At 38.3% G+C, this 20125-nt stretch overlaps 1 protein-coding gene across 5 annotated transcripts in view; it reads right to left on the bottom strand.

Moving 5' to 3' along the window:
* The window catches only part of XPO4 (exportin 4), a 116864-nt gene that overhangs the window by 13932 nt on the left and 82807 nt on the right, over nucleotides 1–20125 (bottom strand). For all 5 annotated transcript variants that reach the window (XR_001830804.2, XM_017548179.2, XM_017548181.2 and 2 more), the window contains 9 exons: nucleotides 16975–17151; nucleotides 16289–16431; nucleotides 15642–15787; nucleotides 14652–14829; nucleotides 8214–8373; nucleotides 7537–7706; nucleotides 6589–6763; nucleotides 3898–4191; nucleotides 3152–3332 (listed from right to left, as the gene is read on the bottom strand). Coding sequence is in view for 4 of the 5 variants with exons in the window: in XM_017548179.2 (XP_017403668.1) it covers nucleotides 3152–3332; nucleotides 3898–4191; nucleotides 6589–6763; nucleotides 7537–7706; nucleotides 8214–8373; nucleotides 14652–14829; nucleotides 15642–15787; nucleotides 16289–16431; nucleotides 16975–17151 (1624 nt within the window). In the remaining variant the exon portion in view is untranslated. The remainder of the gene's footprint in view (nucleotides 1–3151; nucleotides 3333–3897; nucleotides 4192–6588; nucleotides 6764–7536; nucleotides 7707–8213; nucleotides 8374–14651; nucleotides 14830–15641; nucleotides 15788–16288; nucleotides 16432–16974; nucleotides 17152–20125) is intronic.

The raw sequence follows: 20125 nt of genomic DNA, 5'->3' as shown, positions 1-20125 counted from the left end.
TAGAGACGGGGTTTCACCGTGTTGACCAGGATGGTCTTGATCTCTTGACCTCGTGATCCACCCGCCTCGGCCTCCCAAAGTGCTGGGATTACAGGCTTGAGCCACCGCGCCCGGCCAACTTTGTTTTATAATATTTAAAATATTTTATATTTTGTTTCAGCTATTATCTTTATTTTTAAAATAACAAAATATTTTCTTTTTTTACCGTCATTTACTTTATCTGTCAATGCTGTTTCTTTATTATTTTCTACTTTGTCTTCGTTTTTGTTTCTTCTGAATTTCAACCCTATATACTCACTTTGTTTTTACCCTGATTTCGTTCTGTCTAGCTTGAGCATTATAGCATCAGTTTATTAACCTTATTATGAAATCTTTTCACTGCTTATATTTCAAAAATCTCTCCTTCAAATGCTTAGCTTTAATTGTATACAATTTGTTCTTAGAATGGCAGATAAGAGGAGTGCAGCTGCACCATAAACCTCGGAGATGGTCTTCCGAATGCCTTTCATAGCCCCCCACCTTTAATATAAACGATCCAAAACATTTTACCCTTAACCCAAGAAGACTCCTAGGTCAAAAAATTTTCCAAACATATTAACGGCTATCCCTTATTGTTGGTATAAGTCCTACTGGGTCCAGGGCAAGTAGTACAGAAATTATGGTACATAAAAAAAAAACTCAGGCTGTGCTGCGGAAGGATCCTCCATCTAGACTCCAGTAAGGAAGCAGAGAGGCAGTTCTGATTTCCTAAAGGGGCCTTCAAGGAAGGAAGAAGACAGAAGATTCTACAAACTGGCCAGAGCCTCACCATATTGTCTCTAAATGTTTACTTCTATTATAATCCTTCCATTTTCAGTAGGATTATAGAATATTCTGGAAATGTGCACTGTCCCTTCTCCTTTTTCTTATTATATGGTGGCCAGTGCTGGGATCTAATGTAATCTTTTAGTAGGCAGGAAACATGATGGGATCACTATTTTAGGAAAATTATTCTGAAAATAAGACAAATCTGGTAGTATGTCAGAAACAATGAGGAACCTTAGTCAACATATAGATTTCTAGAGTTAGTAGGTCTTGGATGGGGCCTGACTTGGGGCATAGAATAAGAATCCATGAAAAAGATGATACTATGTCTAGAAATGAGAAATTTGAAACGATGAGCTGATTTATGATACACAAGGATAACCATGACAGTAAATCATCTTAACATATACATGTTTTGGCTTTGGGTCTTAACATTTAGTTACAGATTTCTCTGGGTACAAGGCTCTTAACCTGGGGTCCTGACACACCTGGAACATTTATAGAAGAGTTTCCAAGAGTCCATGAACCAGCTAATACTGTATTAGTGAGAGGTTAAGAATGCTGGGCCCAGGCCGGGCGCGGTGGCTCAAGCCTGTAATCCCAGCACTTTGGGAGGCCGAGGCGGGTGGATCACGAGGTCAAGAGATCGAGACCATCCTGGTCAACATGGTGAAACCCCATCTCTACTAAAAATACAAAAACATTAGCTGGGCATGGTGGCGCGTGCCTGTAATCCCAGCTACTCAGGAGGCTGAGGCAGGAGAATTGCCCGAACCCGGGAGGCGGAGGTTGCGGTGAGCCGAGATCGCACCATTGCACTCCAGCCTGGGTAACAAGAGCGAAACTCCGTCTCAAAAAAAAAAAAAAAAAATGCTGGGCCCAGTGGCTCACACCTGTAAAATCTCAGCACTTTGGAAGGTTGGGGGAGAAGAACCGTTTGAGCCTGAGGTCGAGGCTGCAATGAGTGATCACACCACTGCACTCTAGCCTGGATGACAGAGGGAGACCCTGCCTCTCAAAGCAACAACAACAAGGAAAGAAAAAAAGTTAAAAACTCCAGGACTGAGCAGCACTGACCTGAAGTTAGAAAACTTGGGTGAGAGGCTGGGCCTAAAAACAGACCAGAGAGAATTTACTATGGAAGAGTGAATTTGTGCAGTGCTTTTCAGACTATCTCACCTTAGTACCCCTAGTTAACAGCAAAAAAGAATAAAGAATAAACCTTGTACATTGTGAGGTTGATGGTACCTAGCTCAGAGCAGATATTAGAAAAACCGTGGTCCAAGAATAAAAAAAAGAAAAACCATGGTCCAGTGAATAAGGAATATGAAAAAATGAAGGAAACAGAACAATCTCAAGGATTGGGATAAATAAGTCAAGTGGGACATTACAGCAGCCAACTTAGAGAATCTTACAAGGAGGAAGTCAAAAATGCCTACTATCATACATGTGTGCACAATATATAATAGGAGAGTCTAGATAGGATTCATTTTTCTCTTATGAAACAAGATCTACTTTGCTTGAAGGCAAAGTTAGCAGTGGGATAAGAGGCGAGTGAACTGTATAGCACTGAAACTATACAAATAAATGAGGTTTAAATTACTGATCAGGTTCTCGCCTGTAACGGCAACTACCTTTTACTTACTGATTATCAGACACAATGCTAGGCACCAAAGATACTTTACAGCTGATCCTTCAATCATGATGAAAGGTATTTATTATCATACCCATTTGACAAACTAGTAAAGGCACAGGTAGGCTAATCAACTCCCCCCACGTCATGCTGTAGGTGAGCTACTAGGCCAGGTCCTCAAAGTGTAGCCTGTTAACTCCGAGACCAGTGCTTCCTACCCCAACAGGGCTTTCCAAGCTGCACTCTGGAAAGTGCTAGGGTGTGCTGGGATGGCCACCTTGGGGGACATGGAGAAGTGATTAATCAATAAAGTGTAGCTTTGAAGAGACTGGCATCTGGAGTCATAGGCTGGGATTTGAATCCCAGTCCTAGCTAAGTATCTGTGGCCAAGCGACTTAATCTCTCTGTGCTTCTGTTTCCTCAACTACAAAGTGAGAATAACAATGGGATCGACTTCATATCATTGTAAGAGGTAAGAATAGGGCTTGGAATTTAGTAAGATCTCAATGAATAAGAGATACTCTTTCTATTATTCTTACAAGAGGAAAGCCAAGCAGAAGGGCCGCTGGTCCCCGCCCTCACTTCAACCACAGAGATCTTCTTTCATTTATTCCATAAATTAAACTTCCCCCTGTCACTTACAGAAAATAATCCTTTGCTTTAATAAAAAGGATGACAACAACGAAGTTTAAAAACCATCATGTTACACTTTACCTGTATCACTGAAATCTATGAATTCTTTTGACAGCAGGTTAGTAAGAAGTTCCATGATGAGAAGCAGGTCTTGGTATTGCTCTTCTTCCGCTGTAACATCTATTCTTTGCCGCCCTAAATTATTCTTAGAATACACTTGCAACAAAGTAAGGCAGGCTTCATATAAGTTCATAGCTTTGGACTGCAAAAAAATACATAAATTATGCTACTTGGTAGAATCTATTTGAGAAACAAACACTGACATTAAAGAAATTCAAAAATATAATCTAGATACATTAACTCCCAATTCCAAGAGTAGCAATTAATTCTTGTTTTAAACTACATTAAAACAACAATAATTTCTAAAAAAAAAAAAAAAAAGCATATATTAAGAAAACACTATTTTTAAAATATTACTCCTTTTCTAACAATAAAATTTTAGGACAAGAATTTATATTCAGGTGCAGCAAACCACCATAGCACACGTATACCTACGTAACAAACCTGAATTTTATTTTTTTAGAAGAAATTTTTAAAAAATTTATATTCATTCAACACGACTTTTTCAGATTTAGAAGTATTTTTTTTAATCTTTTTTTTCTTTTTGAGTCTCTTCAGCCTCTTGATTAAACATTTTTGAAAAGTCTTTTGGAAGAATAAAAATATTATTTAGGATAACAATAATTAAATTTGAAGTAAAGATCTATTATTTTATTATAGCTTTGAAGAGTTTTAATCCTAAGGTGATAAAATTGGAAAGTGCTTACCTCTCCAAGATAGCATATCTGTTTATGTGCAACTTCAACAAAAACTTCTATAATAAGATTGACAGTCTCTGGGGTATTTTTGTAAACTTCCATCAACCCAATGCAATTGGTAAGAAAGTCCATTAAAAAATTAAACAGAATAGCTACGTTGTCAATCTGGGTAGCCTCAGCAATGCCACACAGGGCCTCCAGTGTGGCAGTGATTTCCTGCTTCACTTCCTCTTGCTGACACATCTGCTGGAAGTTTTCTTGGTTTATCACTCTTAAGAATCGCTGCTGAAGTGGCTGAAGAACCTATAAAAATAAAGCAGGCATTTTCTTAAAGTTCTGTTCACATGCTTTGTTTCCTCAGCTTAGATAAATACTCACTTTTCAAAACATTTCTAATGGTTGGAAGCAGGACAAGCACATAACAAAGAATACCTAAACCAGACTTCACACTCCCCATTTTGAGGGTCATCCTAACTTCCGGCTCATGTAAAGGACAGAAAACCCAAGGTATGGAACATAAATTTCTCCCTGCCACTCAAAGAATTCTGTCATTTCCCTCCATCTGTTCCCAAGTAATTAGCCAAAAAGGAAAAAACAAAGATAAACTTTATTTACAAAATCAGACAGCAAGCCACATTTGGCCCACGGGCTGCAGCTTGCCACCCTCTACAAAGTGAAGCCCAACAAAGCTCTCGCCTGTTTTTTCCTTTTTCCGTCATAACTTCAGATAATCAGTCCTGCCCTGTATATAAGAGTACTCATATTCAAGAGGACAGTATCTTAATTCTACTTAAAGCTGTCCATATGATAATACAATCATTTAAAATAAAAATACTTAGTCAGTCTGGTTTCCCCTGGATTTGAAGTCACAAACAACTGCCTAATTCCATTACTGTGCCCCTTCTCAAACACTAAGCGCCCTCCAGACACAAGGACTGCAGACTGGCAACCTACACACACACTGGCAACTCTTGGTCCTTGAGTTAAAGCCCATTAAATAATGTGCCCATGGTTGTTGTTATGGGTCAAACTGTGTCCCTCAAAAACTCCTGTGTGGAAATCCAAACCCCAGGACATGACCTTATTTGACAATAGGGTTGGCCAGGCATGGTGGCTCATGCCTGTAACCCCAACACTTTGGGAGGTTGAGGTGAGCGGATCACCTGCGTCAGGAGTTCGAGACCAGCCTGGTCAATGTGGTGAAACCCTGTCTCTACTAAAAATACAAAAATTAGCCAGATGTGGTGGTGAGTGCCTTCAATCCTAGCTACTCGGGAGGCTGAGACAGGATAATTGCTTGACCCAGGAGGTGGAGGTTACAGTAAACTGAGATCACGCCGCTGCAATCCAGACTGGGCGATAGAGTGAGACTCCATCTCATTAAAAAAAAAAAAAAAAAAAAAAAAAAAAAAGAAAGGCTGGGTGTGGTGGCTTATGCCTGTAATCCCAGCACTTTCGGAGGCTGAGGCGGGTAGATCACGAGGTCAAGAGATCGAGACCATCCTGGCCAACATGATGAAACCCCATCTCTAAAAATAAACAAATAGAATAGAATAGAATAAATAGAATAGAAAATAGGGTTGTCATAGATATAATTAGTTGATGAGGTAATACCAGAATAGGGTGGGCCCCTACTTCAATATAATTGATATAGAAAGGACAAGTGTGGATGCAGACACACACAGGGGGAACATGTGAACATTGAAGGCAAGGATTCAAGGATCAGGGTGATGTGTTTACAAATAAAGGAAGGCCAAAGATGGCCAGCAAGCTACCGGAGGCTACAAATTTTCCCTCACAGCCTTCAGAAAGAACGAGTCCTGCTGCCACCTTACAGTTTGGACTTCTAGCCTCCAGAAATAGGAGAAAACAAATTTCTGTTGTGGTATTCTGTCACAGCAGCCCCAGGAAATGAATATCATGGTTAATATGCATCTCATTCAAGACAGGAGAATGTTTCCCTGATCCCTAATGAAGATTTAATAAACCAGTCCATGCTCTCAACTGAGTTAGGAAAAATGTGCCTAAAATGCAGCACACTTGATAATATTCAATGTCATCACATACAGGCAGGTACAGAAAAATTATAAGATAACATTTGTAAAACAAGAAGCTTCAATCCATTAATTAGGAGAAAAAAACATCAGAAAAGCCATGACTGGGTCAGGCGCAGTGGCTCATGCCTGTAATCCCAGTACTTTGGGAGGCTAAGGTGGGCAGATCGCTTGAGTCCAGGAGTTCAAGACCAGCCTAGCCAACATGGGAAAACCCTGTTTCTACTAAAAATACAAAAATTTGCAGGACATGGTGGCATGAGTCTGTAGTCCCAGCCACTTGGGAGGCTGAGTCAGAAGAATTGCTTGAACCCGGGAGGTAGAGGCTGCAATGAGCTGTGATTGCACCACTGCACTCTAGCCTGGGCGACAGAGTAAGTGAGACCCTCTCAAGAAAAGAAGAGAAGGGAAGAGAAAAGAAAGGAAAGGAAAGGAAAAAGGGAAGGGAAGGGAAGGGGAAGGGAAGGGAAGGGGAAGGGGAGGGGGAAAGGAAAGGGAAAAAGGAAGGGAAAGGGAAAAGGGAAAGGAAAAGAAAAGGCTATGACTGATATGTTTATGTCTCCATAGACTCTTTTATGGCAACGCATAGGTAAAGAAGCTACAAAGTTACACAAAAGGGTGTAATCAAAATAGAAGGCACCATTACCTCTGTCCAATACTGCTGTTTGGTTTCCGTGTCCATATGTGCAAAACCTCCTAAGACTAGAGCCTTCATCAATGTCCTCTGCACAGGACTTGACAAGAAATTAAGAGGTGGGCTTCGGCTTGCAAACTGCTTAGCTAAGTTCCACCAGTTCTCACACTGAATTACTAAGTTTGCCCTACAGGTAGAAATAACAAAACATAAGATGTATTACTTATGTATTACTTATTTCTTCATATATACATATGAAGAAAACGAAAATCAAAAATAACTAGATTTAATTTTTTAAAGCAAGGTACAGTAAACAGTATAGGCTTTGAAGTCACAAAGGCTTACATGCAAATCACACTAGTTGTTTGGCAATGTAAAATTATTTAATCTCTATCAATCATCACTTCTCTATAATCTGCAAAACAGGAATAACAGTCTCATGGCTGAGACTGATATAGAAGAGTACATAGTAAATTATAAGAATTCAATAAATCAGCCAATCACAATGCTAATAATAACAATGATATTCCTATATAGTAAGAACAATGAAAACATTTCTATTGTTTAAGGAAGCACTAAAAATTTTACTTTCCAACATTAAATTTTAAATATCAGTATTTGATTTTTAAAATGGGGATAAGATGGCTAAAAATTCAAATGAGCATATTCCACATAAAAGTGTCTGTAACACTACAAATTACTAATGTGTTATTCATAGGGCTTTGTTGCCAAATCCTGAAGGAGTCAATGCAATGCTCAATTATAAGATGGGAAAGCTCCATTTGGATTTGTAATAATAGTGTGACATAGTTTTTAAAATGCACTACTCAAAAATGTATGCTCTATCTGGAATTAAGACTATGTAACCATTTGCCAGTTGAAAGGACTACACTAAAAAGGGAAAAAGAATTTCTCACCCACACACATACACACACAGTCAGCCTCCAACAATGGGCTAACCTTTCTCTTCTTTCCACCAAAGTGACAAGGAGCTGCACAGTGTCATTCGCAAGGTCCTGCTCACTACTCCAGACTGAGAGGTTACTGATGACTTTTTGTAAGAGGTAGCCAATTATCCACTGAGAACCCTCTGTATCTGCTCCAAACGCCGTACTGAATGGTAGACTTATCTTAAGAGAGGAAACAAATTTTTTAAGGTAAGCAAGAAAGATCAACTGAAGAAACCCCGAGAAAAATCAAACAAATTACTATCTAATCTAAAGTAATGCTTACTTCACATCAACTTTATGCATGTACTAACATTTCCATAGGTCAAAAAAAAAGACATCCTCAATCCGCTCACATTTTCCAGCGTGACTTTCCCATCAATTTCTGTTATTCCCAACGCATTAAAAAACTAACATAATATTTAAACCAAATACAAAAAAGCATAATCTATTCCCAAATAATAATCTGTTATCTTCAACAGTGGTTAAAATAAACTAAATCAAATGATGTGCCCTAAAAAACACATTAAAACAGCATTCCAGTCACATAATTCTCTTCAACATGGAAAATGTTGAACTGCTCTTAAACAGTTACATTTTGACAAGAAAGCCACCAAGAGAAATGTTCCTGCTTCTATAACTGCCATCATCATAAATCCAAATGAAGTTTTAACAGTTTTACATTCTGACCTGATCATACAGTTTTTCGTCCACCAGGAGGTAAGTCTTCGCCCAGCGTTTTAAAAACCAAACAATATCTTTGCCCATCTGGGGACTTAGTAGGTGAGTGAGATCTGCTCTTATTGCTCGAGATTCGACTTCTGAAACTCTGAGAATGGCAGACAACAGCCTGTAGGTATAAAACAGAAGTCATTTATTCTTTCACTTATTTAGTGGCTGTCTAACCATATTTTTTTTTTTCCATAAAAGTCCTTTTTTGTCTTTAAATTATCTGGATTTAGGTCAGGCTACACTTGAAAATTTCATCAGTAGAGTTTAGACAAGTGTCCCCATATTATTTCTGCTCTTTTACAGAGTAGGAGACATAAAGAAAAGGAAGAGTCAACACTAGAGACATCCTTCTGCCGAAGTTGTGACCACATGTGCGAATCTCAGCATTACTAGCTAAAGAGAATTTTCAGATTCAAAATTTTCAGATTTTCAGGAGAAATACATCAAATTAAATCTTCAGCGCACATGCCAAATTCTTTTAACTTGTACTACTTAGCATCACTACTTAAAACTACCCTGTTTTTTTTTTTTATATCATGGTCATGTTACAGTACAAGATCTGGGAGTTATCTAGAAAGTTTTGAATATTGAGCCGTGTCTAAATCTGGTACTTCCTAGTACATTTGAGTCTTCATGGTATTTTTAAATAAAATTCTTGCTAGAAAGATTACCTGTGTAAGCACACATAGTGTCCTTTCCTACATCACATAATTCACATGGCTGTGTGGTGTTAATCACATAGCATGACATGCAGACAAGTAGAAATGCCTTTGTTGGGGAGGGCACATAATCAGATATGATATATATTTAACTTGACGTTAGCCAAAAGGCAAGGAAGGAAAGGATGTAATAGAAAGAACCCATTATATACCAATGAATATTAGTGCTGAGAAAAGGATTCTAATCACTCAAGTTTGGCTTATGCTCCTTTCCTAGTACTCTCAGGAAGCCTTAAATGATCTTATCATGAGATCATACAAACGGGTCAGTTCTTTACCCCACTGGATGGCCCACTGTCACTGCCCTTATCTTCCTGAAGCCTCCCTGGGGTCACTGCCCTTCCTTCCCTCATCTAGCCATCTGCTTCCTCCTTCCCAGTCTTTATGGCAGCATCCTCTTCTCCTGACCTTCTTCTTTAAATCAGGAGGTTTATAACGTTCCACCCCAGAATCTCTTCGTTTTCTTCTTTTTGAGACAGAGTTGTTCTCTCACCCAGTCTGGAGAATACCCAGGCACAATCACGGCTCACTGAAGCCTTAACTTTTTGGGTTCAAGGGATCCTCCTGCCTGAGTCTCCAAAGTAGCTGGGACTACAGCCACCACACAAGGCTGATTTAAAAATTTTTTGTAAAGACAGGGTTTCACCATGTTGCCCAGGCTGGTCTTGAACTGCTGAGCTCAAGCAATCCTCCCACCTTGGCCTCCCAAAGTGTTGGGATTACAGGCATGAGCCACCAATGCCCTGCCTTCTTCACTGTCTGCACGCTTCCTATACCACCAGCATTCAAACTTTAAAAAAAAATTTTTAGAGGGTCTATGAACAACAACAAAACAAAACCCCAACAATCTCACAACACATTAATACGTTTAAGTTGTAGATATGTCAAACTTTCTGGTAAGATTAAATCATTTTAAATATCTATTCCGGCCTAACAAAATTTGAAATAAAATGGTTACATTAACACTTTAAATTTATGCACTGGAGTTTTATTATCATAATGTTCTGATATCCAATATCATCCATTAAAAATATAAAACAAATTTTTCTTACTTTTATTTCAATTTCATTTCCCCATAGAACATCATCCTAATGTAATAAATTTTTACGTTCCAGCATTTTATTCATCATACAACATACTCTGATACAAATGTCTACATACTGAAGGATAACTTTTAATCATTTTCAATGATCATAAGACCGTAAGTGTTTACAAATGTCTTCTGGATTGAGTTATCATTATGATACTTAAAACTACACAATTGAGCAAAACAGCATAAATTTAAATAAATTATTGAACATAAATAATTAAACACAAAAATAAAAGTGTATGTATCTCTTAATGTGATTAACTTAGTAGGGTTTGTTCCCCACTTAGTTCATGTACCTTTGAATGAACATTACCTATTGCCAGAAGAGCGAGTTGAGCATTTGATGCCTATTTTTCCTTTTAATCTATATAAGTACTGAGAAAACTTCATAAGTAGAACCTATTTTTAAAATAGCAGAATCACCCAATTATCTGAATTTCTTCCAAGTTATATGCCAAAAATCACAGAGATCTACCAACAAAAATTATTTTTAATCATCTCTTAGTTGACGTGATCAGGTCTCCTTCATGTCATTTAATGTAAAGGTCTGAAACCTGCTAACTGTCCACTCACTAGTGACTTAGTCACTTACTGTGTCAATGCCACATCGTCTGCAACTGTCCCTCTCCTCTGTAGTGTTTTACACACCTGCCAATCTACATGTTCAGAGGTAGGAGTGAGAGCTTTGGCCTTTCTTTTGTAAAGGGGAAGAAACATCAATGAAAGAGCCACTCAACCTGAGTCAGGCAGGTTCAGGGGAGGTGCCCAGGGGCCTTTCTTCTACCTCAGAAATCATCTTACGACCCAAGAGCCTTTCTCCATTTCACTCCATGACTACAAAAGAACATGCTTCCTAACTTGCCTTGTCACCCTTTAAATTGATTATCCATGCAATAGTAACTCTGAAACAATTTGATCACTTCACTTCTCTACTTAAATCCTTGTCAGCATTTTTACTCCCACTTCATCAGCCCCACTCACAGCACCCTCCCTGCCTCTCCACCCTCATCCACCCATGAAGGCCATCATTCTGCCCTCCTGGGTCACACACCAGCCAAACCTTAAGTTCCTCTCACTTGAGCAGGGCTCTCTTACGTCAGAGGCATCGAACCAGACTGAATCCATCTTGGGTGAGGGCTAGGAAGATGAAGCTGGGGCCTAATGGGCTGTATTCCCAAAAAGTGAGGCATTCCCTAGTCTCTAGAAGTTTATAGTTAAAGGAACAAATTAGTAATGTTTACTAAACAGACCCAGACTTGGGAATGTCCAGATATTCTAACATCTGGAGAACAAAGGCATTCCTAATTTTGCCTTAGAGATAATACTATTGAGTCTTGCAAAATACAGTAATTAAGAAAACGAATCCTTTATCACAAACCCTTGTAGCAGAGCATCTCTCCCTGATCTTTTCTTATCCTATATACATATATACAGCATTGTGCCTATGGTGGACGTGTTCCTCCTCTTTTGGGAACTTCCTGCTCTATGGAGTAGCCATTCTTTTATTCCTTTACTTTCTTAATAAATTTGCTTTCACTTTATAGACTCACCCTGAATTCTTTCTTGCACAAGATCCAAGAACCCTCACTTGGGGTCTGGATTGGGACCCCTTTAGTGTAACATTACTACTTATGCTAGTGTCACTGCCTGAAATACTCTCCTGTTTCAAGAAGCCCCTCTGGCTCTCCTCTGCCCATATATTAGGGGAACCAGGAGCTCCTATGACACACTTACATACTTCTAACTGTATCCTTAGATCCCGGCACGCAGGGGAGTTGAAGATTCAACTGACAAAAACATCAAAATATTTTTAAATTGTTGATATTCCAAGATTAATATCCTATTCCTACTTCAATTTCTTAAAGCACTGTACCTACAAATATATTCCAGACAGCATTCAGTTTCTTATATTTTCCAAGTCAATCCTGAATTACATTTGTATGTCATAAATCAAAAGTGAGCACAAAAAAATCAAACAGAGCTTTCTTTGACTTCTTACAACCTCCAGTATATTCACTCTGAGCCACCATCATCTTTCTCTTGGATTACTGCAATTTGTCTCCTAACTGGTCTCCCGGCTTCCATCATTTACTCGAGTTTTGGGGGTTTGTTTTTTTGTTTGAGACAGGGTCTCACTCTGTCACCCAGGCTGAAGTGCAGCGGCGCAATCTCAGCTTACTTGCAACCTCCGCCTGCCGGGTTCAAGTGATTATCGTGCCTCAGCCTCCTGAGTATCTGGGACTACAGGAGGTGGGCACCACCATGCCCGGCTACATTTTTGTATTTAGTAGAGATGGGGTTTCAGCATGTTCCCCAGGCTGGTCTCAAACTCCTGACCTCATGAGCCAGCCGCCTTAACCTCCCAAAGTGCTGGGATTATAGGTGTGAGCCATCACACACAGCCTCCACATTTACTCTCAATGCAGCAGAGGAAATTTCTTAACATGTAAGTTACTCTTCTGCTCAAAACCCTACAATGGCATAGCGCTTCATTCGGAACAAAAGCCAAAGATGTTACAAAGGCCTAAGACCTTATCTATTTTCCTAACTCCCATCTCCTACAAAATTCCACCTCACTCTGCTCAACCCATCACGGTATTCTTGCTGTTCGTGAACACACCAAGCAGGCCCAGGGCCTTTGCATTCACTGTTTATTTTGCTTGGAATGCTCTCCCTCCAGACACCTTCACGGCCTCCCTTACCAACCTCACATCTCTGCTCCCAAGTCACTTTCTAAATGAAGCCAACACTGATCACACTAATAACAACTACAATAATCCCTACTGATACTCTCACTCTAGCTTTTTACCTGTCACATTTGCCGTCTTCTAACATACGCATAGAGCTCTTTTACAAAGAGCTCTAAAAGAGGAGTGACTTTTATCTGCTTTGTTCAAATACCCAAAGGCTGCCTGTTATGTAGTCACTAGTCAATAATTATTTCTCAAATGACACCTGTTTTAAGAAATATGAGCTGCTTTTTTAGTGGAACAAGAAATGCTTCTACCATATGCTTTTAAATTTCATATTAATTCTTTGGATTAAAAACGTGTTGACTTTTTTTTTTTTTTTTTTATTCCAATCCTCCATAGTCTGTGCTCTCAAATACCAAAATGTTTTGCTCCCACACTAACACCTGGGACTGACAAAAATTGAAAAAGCACTTAAAATACAAGGAAAGCATTCCTGATGGTACTGCCCAAGCAAAAAATATAACAATATATGACATGACAGCAACCTGAAATGAAGTGCTTTTTAAATTAACATTCACCACTAACCAAACCAGAGCAAACCATTGATTTCCAGAGACACTAAATCGAATGGCTGTGGTAATTCTAAAAGGAAGATATCATTTTTTCAATAAAGGATGATTTTATTTCAAACAAGAGAATGCAACAATAAAGGAAATAAATTCCCCAACATTTCCTTGGCATCAGCTTAATATTTCAACTATTTTTTAAAAAATCACATTTTCTATACCATGTTTGAATGATATTCATATATTTTTGCATATGAAAAAGAATAAAGGGGACAGCATCCTGTTTGATAGAAGTTACTGGTTTTGCAGCTGACAAAAACCAATGTTATTATCATTACTGACGTCTCTGCTTGCAACCTAAATTTAAAATAAAGTTAAAGATACTGAAATGTTAAATGTTTTCAAGTCCACTTTTAGGAACTTTCTTTTTTTTTTTTTTGAGATGGAGTCTCGCTCTGTCGCCAGGCTGGAGTGCAGTGGCCCGATCTAGGCTCACTTCAACCTCCGCCTCCCGGGTTCAAGCGATTCTCCTGCCTCAGCCACCTGAGTAGCTGGGATTACAAGCGCGTGCCACCACACCCAGCTAATTTTTCTATTTTTCGTAGTGACAACAGGGTTTCACCATATTGGCCAGGAGAGTCTCCATCTCTTGACCTCGTGATCTGCGTGCCTCAGCCTCCCAAAGTGTGGGGACTACAGGCGCGAGCCACAGTGCCAAGCAAGAACATTTTAATACAGTTTACTCCTCCTTATTTTCACCATTAAGAATTAACAAAAATTTTGCCATTATTATTAGGAAGATTAAAGTGAATCATCTCATTCGAGGTATTCTCCTGTCTTGTAACAGGGCCCTTAAGTTTCACATTTAGAATAAAGATTTCCATTTTATGATATATGAATTATCTGTCATCTATCATTTTCCATAAGAAAGCCACCAAAACGTCGTTTTAGTTTTTATGAAATAATACTTGTTAAAGTTCATCTGGTTCCCTTCATTTAGGGTGCCTGTATATATGAGTATTGCTCTCTGATAGACAGGCGTTATGTTCATAACTACATTCAATGTCCCTTCCAAGTCTCGTTGTGTTCAGAATTATTTGACATGTTTTCTTCAGCACTGGGTATAGCTGTCAACTCTCACTAGAGTGCCATTGCCTAAATATACTGAGTACTTGCCATCCTTGTGTATTTCAAGGCTTCTCCAAGTTTTCGTTTTTTTCATGTATCAGACTTACAACGTGCCTATCACTCCAGTCATCTACCCGTCAACTCAGAATTTATAAAACAGTATAAAAATTACAAGAGCACAGCTATAGAGTTTATATTACCTAATCACAGAATCTGTTCTGTTGTACCCTGGGATGGAAGAAGCCTTTTCTCCTGGAGATCCCAAAATTTGAAGTGTTGTATTAATGTCAACTTCAGATGAATGCTTAATGGAATATTCCATTATTTCTGGAGGTATTAGCGGAGTCTCTCCCTGAGTATCATCAGCTAAGAGGTAGCCTTCAGTTTAAAAAAAATTAAAAATGAACACTTAACAAATCTACATTTATCAAATTGTACTATAAATGTTTTCAGTTTTATTTGATTTATATACATCATATAAATTGATGTAAAAGTAAATTATAAATGTTAACCTGTTAATTTCAAATTTATGTGAAAAAACTTTCTACGTCTCAGATAAGTAACCCTCAAAAATACAGAAAAGGACAAATGTTTTATTCACCAATTTTATAATTCATAGGGGCTTTTTAATCTACTACCTTAAGTAATTTTCAGTACTATATTCTGTAAAGTTAATAAAAAAAAATTCTGCTACTATCTATATTAGAAACCAGTATTAGAGAATTCATTTTCAGAATTTTTTTTTTCCATTTCAATATTTTTTTCCTCATCATTTAAAATATGGAAACACTAAGAGTATGGTGGTCAAGAAAGACTGCCTAGATTTACATTCTGGCTTTGAAAATTAACAGCAGTGTGACAATGGGTTAGTTTCTTATACTCTCAAAGACTCAGCTGCTTCATCTATTCGTTGGAGATAATGACGATGATGATGGTAACAGTAATAATGGCGAGCAACGCTAATTCACTGGGTAGAATGAGATCTATAAAAGATTTGGTATGCCACAGGCACTGCTTACATATTAGCCAGTATTTTAAAAAAATGCATCCATAGTTCTATGACAGAAAATAGCTCTATCCAGATTTTATCCAATATTATATATAAACTATTGTTTTTAAGATTGAAGCTTCTTTTAAGGCTTAAATTGCTCAGCTGGCAATTACGTTTTAAAAAGAAACCACCAACCAACCTGTAACTAAAATAAGCCAGTGAATATCTTCGTAGAGATCATCAAGCATTTTGTTGTCAATAGTGCTTGAACCCGGTGAAGCAAGTAATTGTTGCTGATGTTGTTGTAATTGACCATGGAGCCTTGTTACTCTTTCTTCTAATAAACTAAAAGAGGAGAAAACAGTGGCTTCATAAAGTTCAATAAGCAAAGACATGGATCAACTTAAAACTTCCATGTATTAGACAACACGAATTAAATGTTAGCATAAAAACACATATACAAAAACATTATAGTACACAACTGTTCTCATAGCATTATAGGAATTATGATTTATTTTTTATAACATAGAATTAAAACACTGCTTTACAAACAATCAAGGTTTACAACAGGCATTTGAAAACTGGTTATTCCAAGTTTTTACTGATATGGGTCAAATCATTTCTCATACCATGTTTTCCATAATCTCTCTGCCATCTATGCTGTAGTGCCTGGGCTCCAAATGTCTAAGCCAAGGAATGCAATCATGAGTATGTTTCTGTCCATTTGTTCCAGTGTGCTGGGACACGGGGTGGGGGTGTTTAAAGTCTTTAAACACTTTAAGTGTTCTCCAGGGAATTGTGAATAGAGAGTATTTGCTCCATGGGGTTTCTTTGGACTGTGTGTACCTTGTCAGAAGAGGTATACAGTGTTCTGCAGCAATTCTTCCTAGCATTCCTACACTGGCCAGTTGATCAGAAAACTGGTCTCGATCATCCTCTTGAAGTTCACTTATTTCTTCCTCCTCACGAGAGGCCACACCATTGGCAGTCTATTGCAAGAGAAAGAAATAAACAATGAGGAACTGCACTACCTATTCAACGTGCAATTCTGTGGCTCCATAACATAGTTTAGCACTGCATAGCAAAAGGAGAGCGGGACACAGCCAACCTTTGAGAACAGCTAACTTCTAACAATGCTGACAGCCATGGTAGTTATCAAAAGGGGAAAACATACAAGAGAAAGAAGTACAGGAATCACCCCATGGTGATCAATACAACTAACTGCACACCCAAACCCACCTCTCACATGGGATAATTGAATTTCTGTCACTCAAACGACCGGACACCCATGGTCCAAATTATTCATATCTCTTGACAGCTAGACAGAAAGAGGTGGGTAACTGAAAACTGAAAAGGAATAACTATAAGCAGCATCCCACATAATAAGAACTTAGAGAATAAGGACCACTTCTGCTCCCAGCAAATCTTCTGAGGGAAACCATCCTAAATTTCTGGTATTATATAATGAATAACATGGTGAATATAGCCTATGATGAAATAGACTGTTAATTATCATCTTGCTTAAAACTCACCAAATTCCTTGTGCCATCTGGAGCCGCTAGGTGGCACTGAATATAGGAATTGAAAACTTGAACTGCATGTTGCGTAAAAAAGCCTTTATGGAAATGTTTGTCATCTTGAACCAAAGTTAGCCAGGACTCCAACAATTTATCATATGCTTCCATGTATACCATGTCATCTTTATCAAGCTAAAAAAAAAAAAAAAAAAAAAAAAAAAAAAAAAAAAAAAAAAAAAAAAAAAAAAAAAAAAAAAAAAAAGAACATTCATAAAACAAATGTCCAGAGAACAATAATGGGCATTATAACGAGAGTCACATAAATACATATAAATAGTTTAAGTTTTTCCTTTAAGAGAGCATTAATAAACTATCACCTATTAAAGAGAGATTTTTATGGTACAGTTGATCCTCATTTTTTGTAGCTTCCGTATTTACAAATTCACTTCCTGGCTACAGTTTATTTGTAACCTCAAAATCAACACTCTTGGTACTTTCATGATCACTTGCAAATACGCATGCACATAGTGCCAAAAAATCTGAACCACCATATTTCCAGCTGACATTAAACAAAGTAGCACTCTCCCTTCTTGTTTCAGTCCTTGCTCTATAAGATGAAACAGCAAAATGTTTCCAGATAAAGAAGGAATCACTAGGTTCCATAATGTATTTTAGTTATATGAGTCCTAAGTATCCATGAGCTAACTGCATGATAGAATGAGTTTTATTCTATTTTCTTTAACATAAATATCCTTTTTCTTCTCAGATTTCTAAGAAAGAATAAAAGACACAAAAACAAATCAATGGTTTTTTGGTTTTTGGCCAGTTTTTTTTGAGACGGAGTTTCACTCTGTCATCCAGGCTGGAGTGCAGTGGCAGGATCTCAGCTCACTGCAACCTCCGCCTCCTGGCTTCAAGCAATTCTCCTGCCTCAGCCTCCTGAGTAGCTGAGATTACAGGCACACACCACTACGCCCGGCTATTTTTTATATTTTTAGTAGAGACAGGGTTTCACCATGTTGGTCAGCCTGGTCTCGAACTCCTGACCTCAGGTGATCCACCCAACTCGGCCTCCCAAAGGGCTGGAATTACAGGCATGAGCCACCACACCTAGCCACAAATCAATGTTTATAAATAGAGCTGTACAAAAAAGAAACTCAAAAACTAACCCCTGATGGTATACTATAAAGATTCCACTATTAGTCACTGTCTCCTGTGTGAAGCTCTGTTTGGAAAAGATTTTTTTCTTTTATTTTACTTAATATTTAAGAAAATTCCTCTAAGGAACATTCTTTTTTTGGCATGAGATCCTATTAAAGAACTGTGTCTTCCTTCCCACGTCAAGACGTTCAAATCAGAAAATGAAAACCAACCTTATTACCTATAGATGAACTTCCTCCTCATTTCTCCTGTTTTGACTGCTCTTTTCTCCAGTTTTGACTTTCCACTCTGACTTAATCTGGGCTCTCTTTTGCAAGCTTTAAAGAATTATTTCACTTTCAAGGCTCTTTTCACAAGCCACCAGAAATCTTGTACAGAACAAAGAGGGTCAGGAAAGAATTAAGTCATCTCTAATATTGTTTCACTGCTATGCCCATTTACTTTTCTTCCTTCTCTCTAGGATATAGCCACTCTTCCAAAGCCTGCCAGATTGATGGAGGAGCAGCTCTGAGGAGTGGCCTAAATGTAGAATGAGACACCACTGGAAGAGCTGATCAAAAAACAAACTTAAGCCCTTAAGAATGTCTACTAAACAGGAGAGTGACATGATGAGATACCTATATGGTGTGTATATGTGTGTGCATATGTATGTTGCCCAGGCCAGTCCTAAACTCCCAGGCTCAGGCTGGGCGTGGTGGCTCATGCCTGTAATCCCAGCACTTTGAGAGGCTGAGTTGGATGGATCACTTGAGGTCAGGAGTTAGAGACCAGCCTGGCCAACATGGTGAGATTTAAAAATACAAAAAAATAGCTGAGTGTGGTGGTGCTTGCCTATAATCCCAGCTACTTGGGAGGGTGAGACAGGAGAATTGTTTGAACCCAGGAGGCAGAGGTTGTAGAGAGCCGAGATCATGCCACTACACTCCAGCCTGGGCAAAAGTGAGACTCTGTCTCAAAAAAATAAAATAAAATAAAAAACTAAAAAAAAATTCCCAGGCTCAGTGATCCTCCTGCCTCAGCCTCCAGAGTAGACTCCAGAGCAGACTACAGGTGCACACCATTGTGACTAATTTTTCAATTTTCTTGAAGAGATGGGATCTTGCTATGTTGCCCAGGCTGGTCTTGAACTCCCAGACTCAAGTGATCCTCCTGTCTCAGCCTCCAAGTAGCTGGGATTACAGGCATGTGCCACTGTGCCTGGCCCACATGATGATTTACATATAAGCATGTTTGCTGCAGCATTATTTAAAATTGCGCAGATAAACTTACTAAACCATTTTTTCATTGTTTTACATTAAAACACAATTTTTGACACTGATTAAGCATATGAAAAATGCTCATAGTATTAAGAAAAAGCAATTATTTTATTTTTAATTATAATTCATGCCTTAAAACCTGGAAAAAAATATCAAAACATTAATAAAACAAGTTTCAGAAAGTGAAACACAAAGTGATTTGGTTTACTTCTAATTTTTGGTTTTTCAAAATTTCTTTAAAAACATTAACAAGTATTAAATTTGCATGATTAGGAATAAAGGCATTATATGTGTGAATCAAGAGATGCCAAGGAAGATAGTCACTCAAATGATAACACGATATATGCGACAAGTGATTTTTGGAGAATTTTAACTTTATGTATTATTTGAATCACTTTTTCCAATAAGCATACCATTTCACAACATTAAAACTGTATTTTGAAATATCAGTAAGAGGCCAAGAACAGTGGCTCACGCCTGTCATCCCAGCCTTGGTAGGCTGAGGCGGGCAGATCACCTGAGTTTGGGAGCTTGAGAACAACCTGACCTACATGGAGAAACCCCGTCTCTACTAAAAATACAAAATTAGCCGGGCGTGGTGGCTCATGCCTGTAATCCCAGCTACTTGGGACACTGAGGCAGAAGAATTGCTTGAACTCGGGAGGCAGAGGTTGCACTGAGCCAAGATTGCGCTACTGCACTCTAGCCTGGGCAACAAGAGCAAAACTCTGCCTCAAAATTAAAAAAAA

The sequence above is a fragment of the Cebus imitator genome, unplaced genomic scaffold (genome assembly GCF_001604975.1).
Source record: "Cebus imitator isolate Cc_AM_T3 unplaced genomic scaffold, Cebus_imitator-1.0 Scaffold204, whole genome shotgun sequence".
Lineage (NCBI taxonomy): Eukaryota > Metazoa > Chordata > Mammalia > Primates > Cebidae > Cebus > Cebus imitator.
Note: the sequence above shows the minus strand (reverse complement) of the source record. Positions and strands in the feature narration are given on the sequence as shown.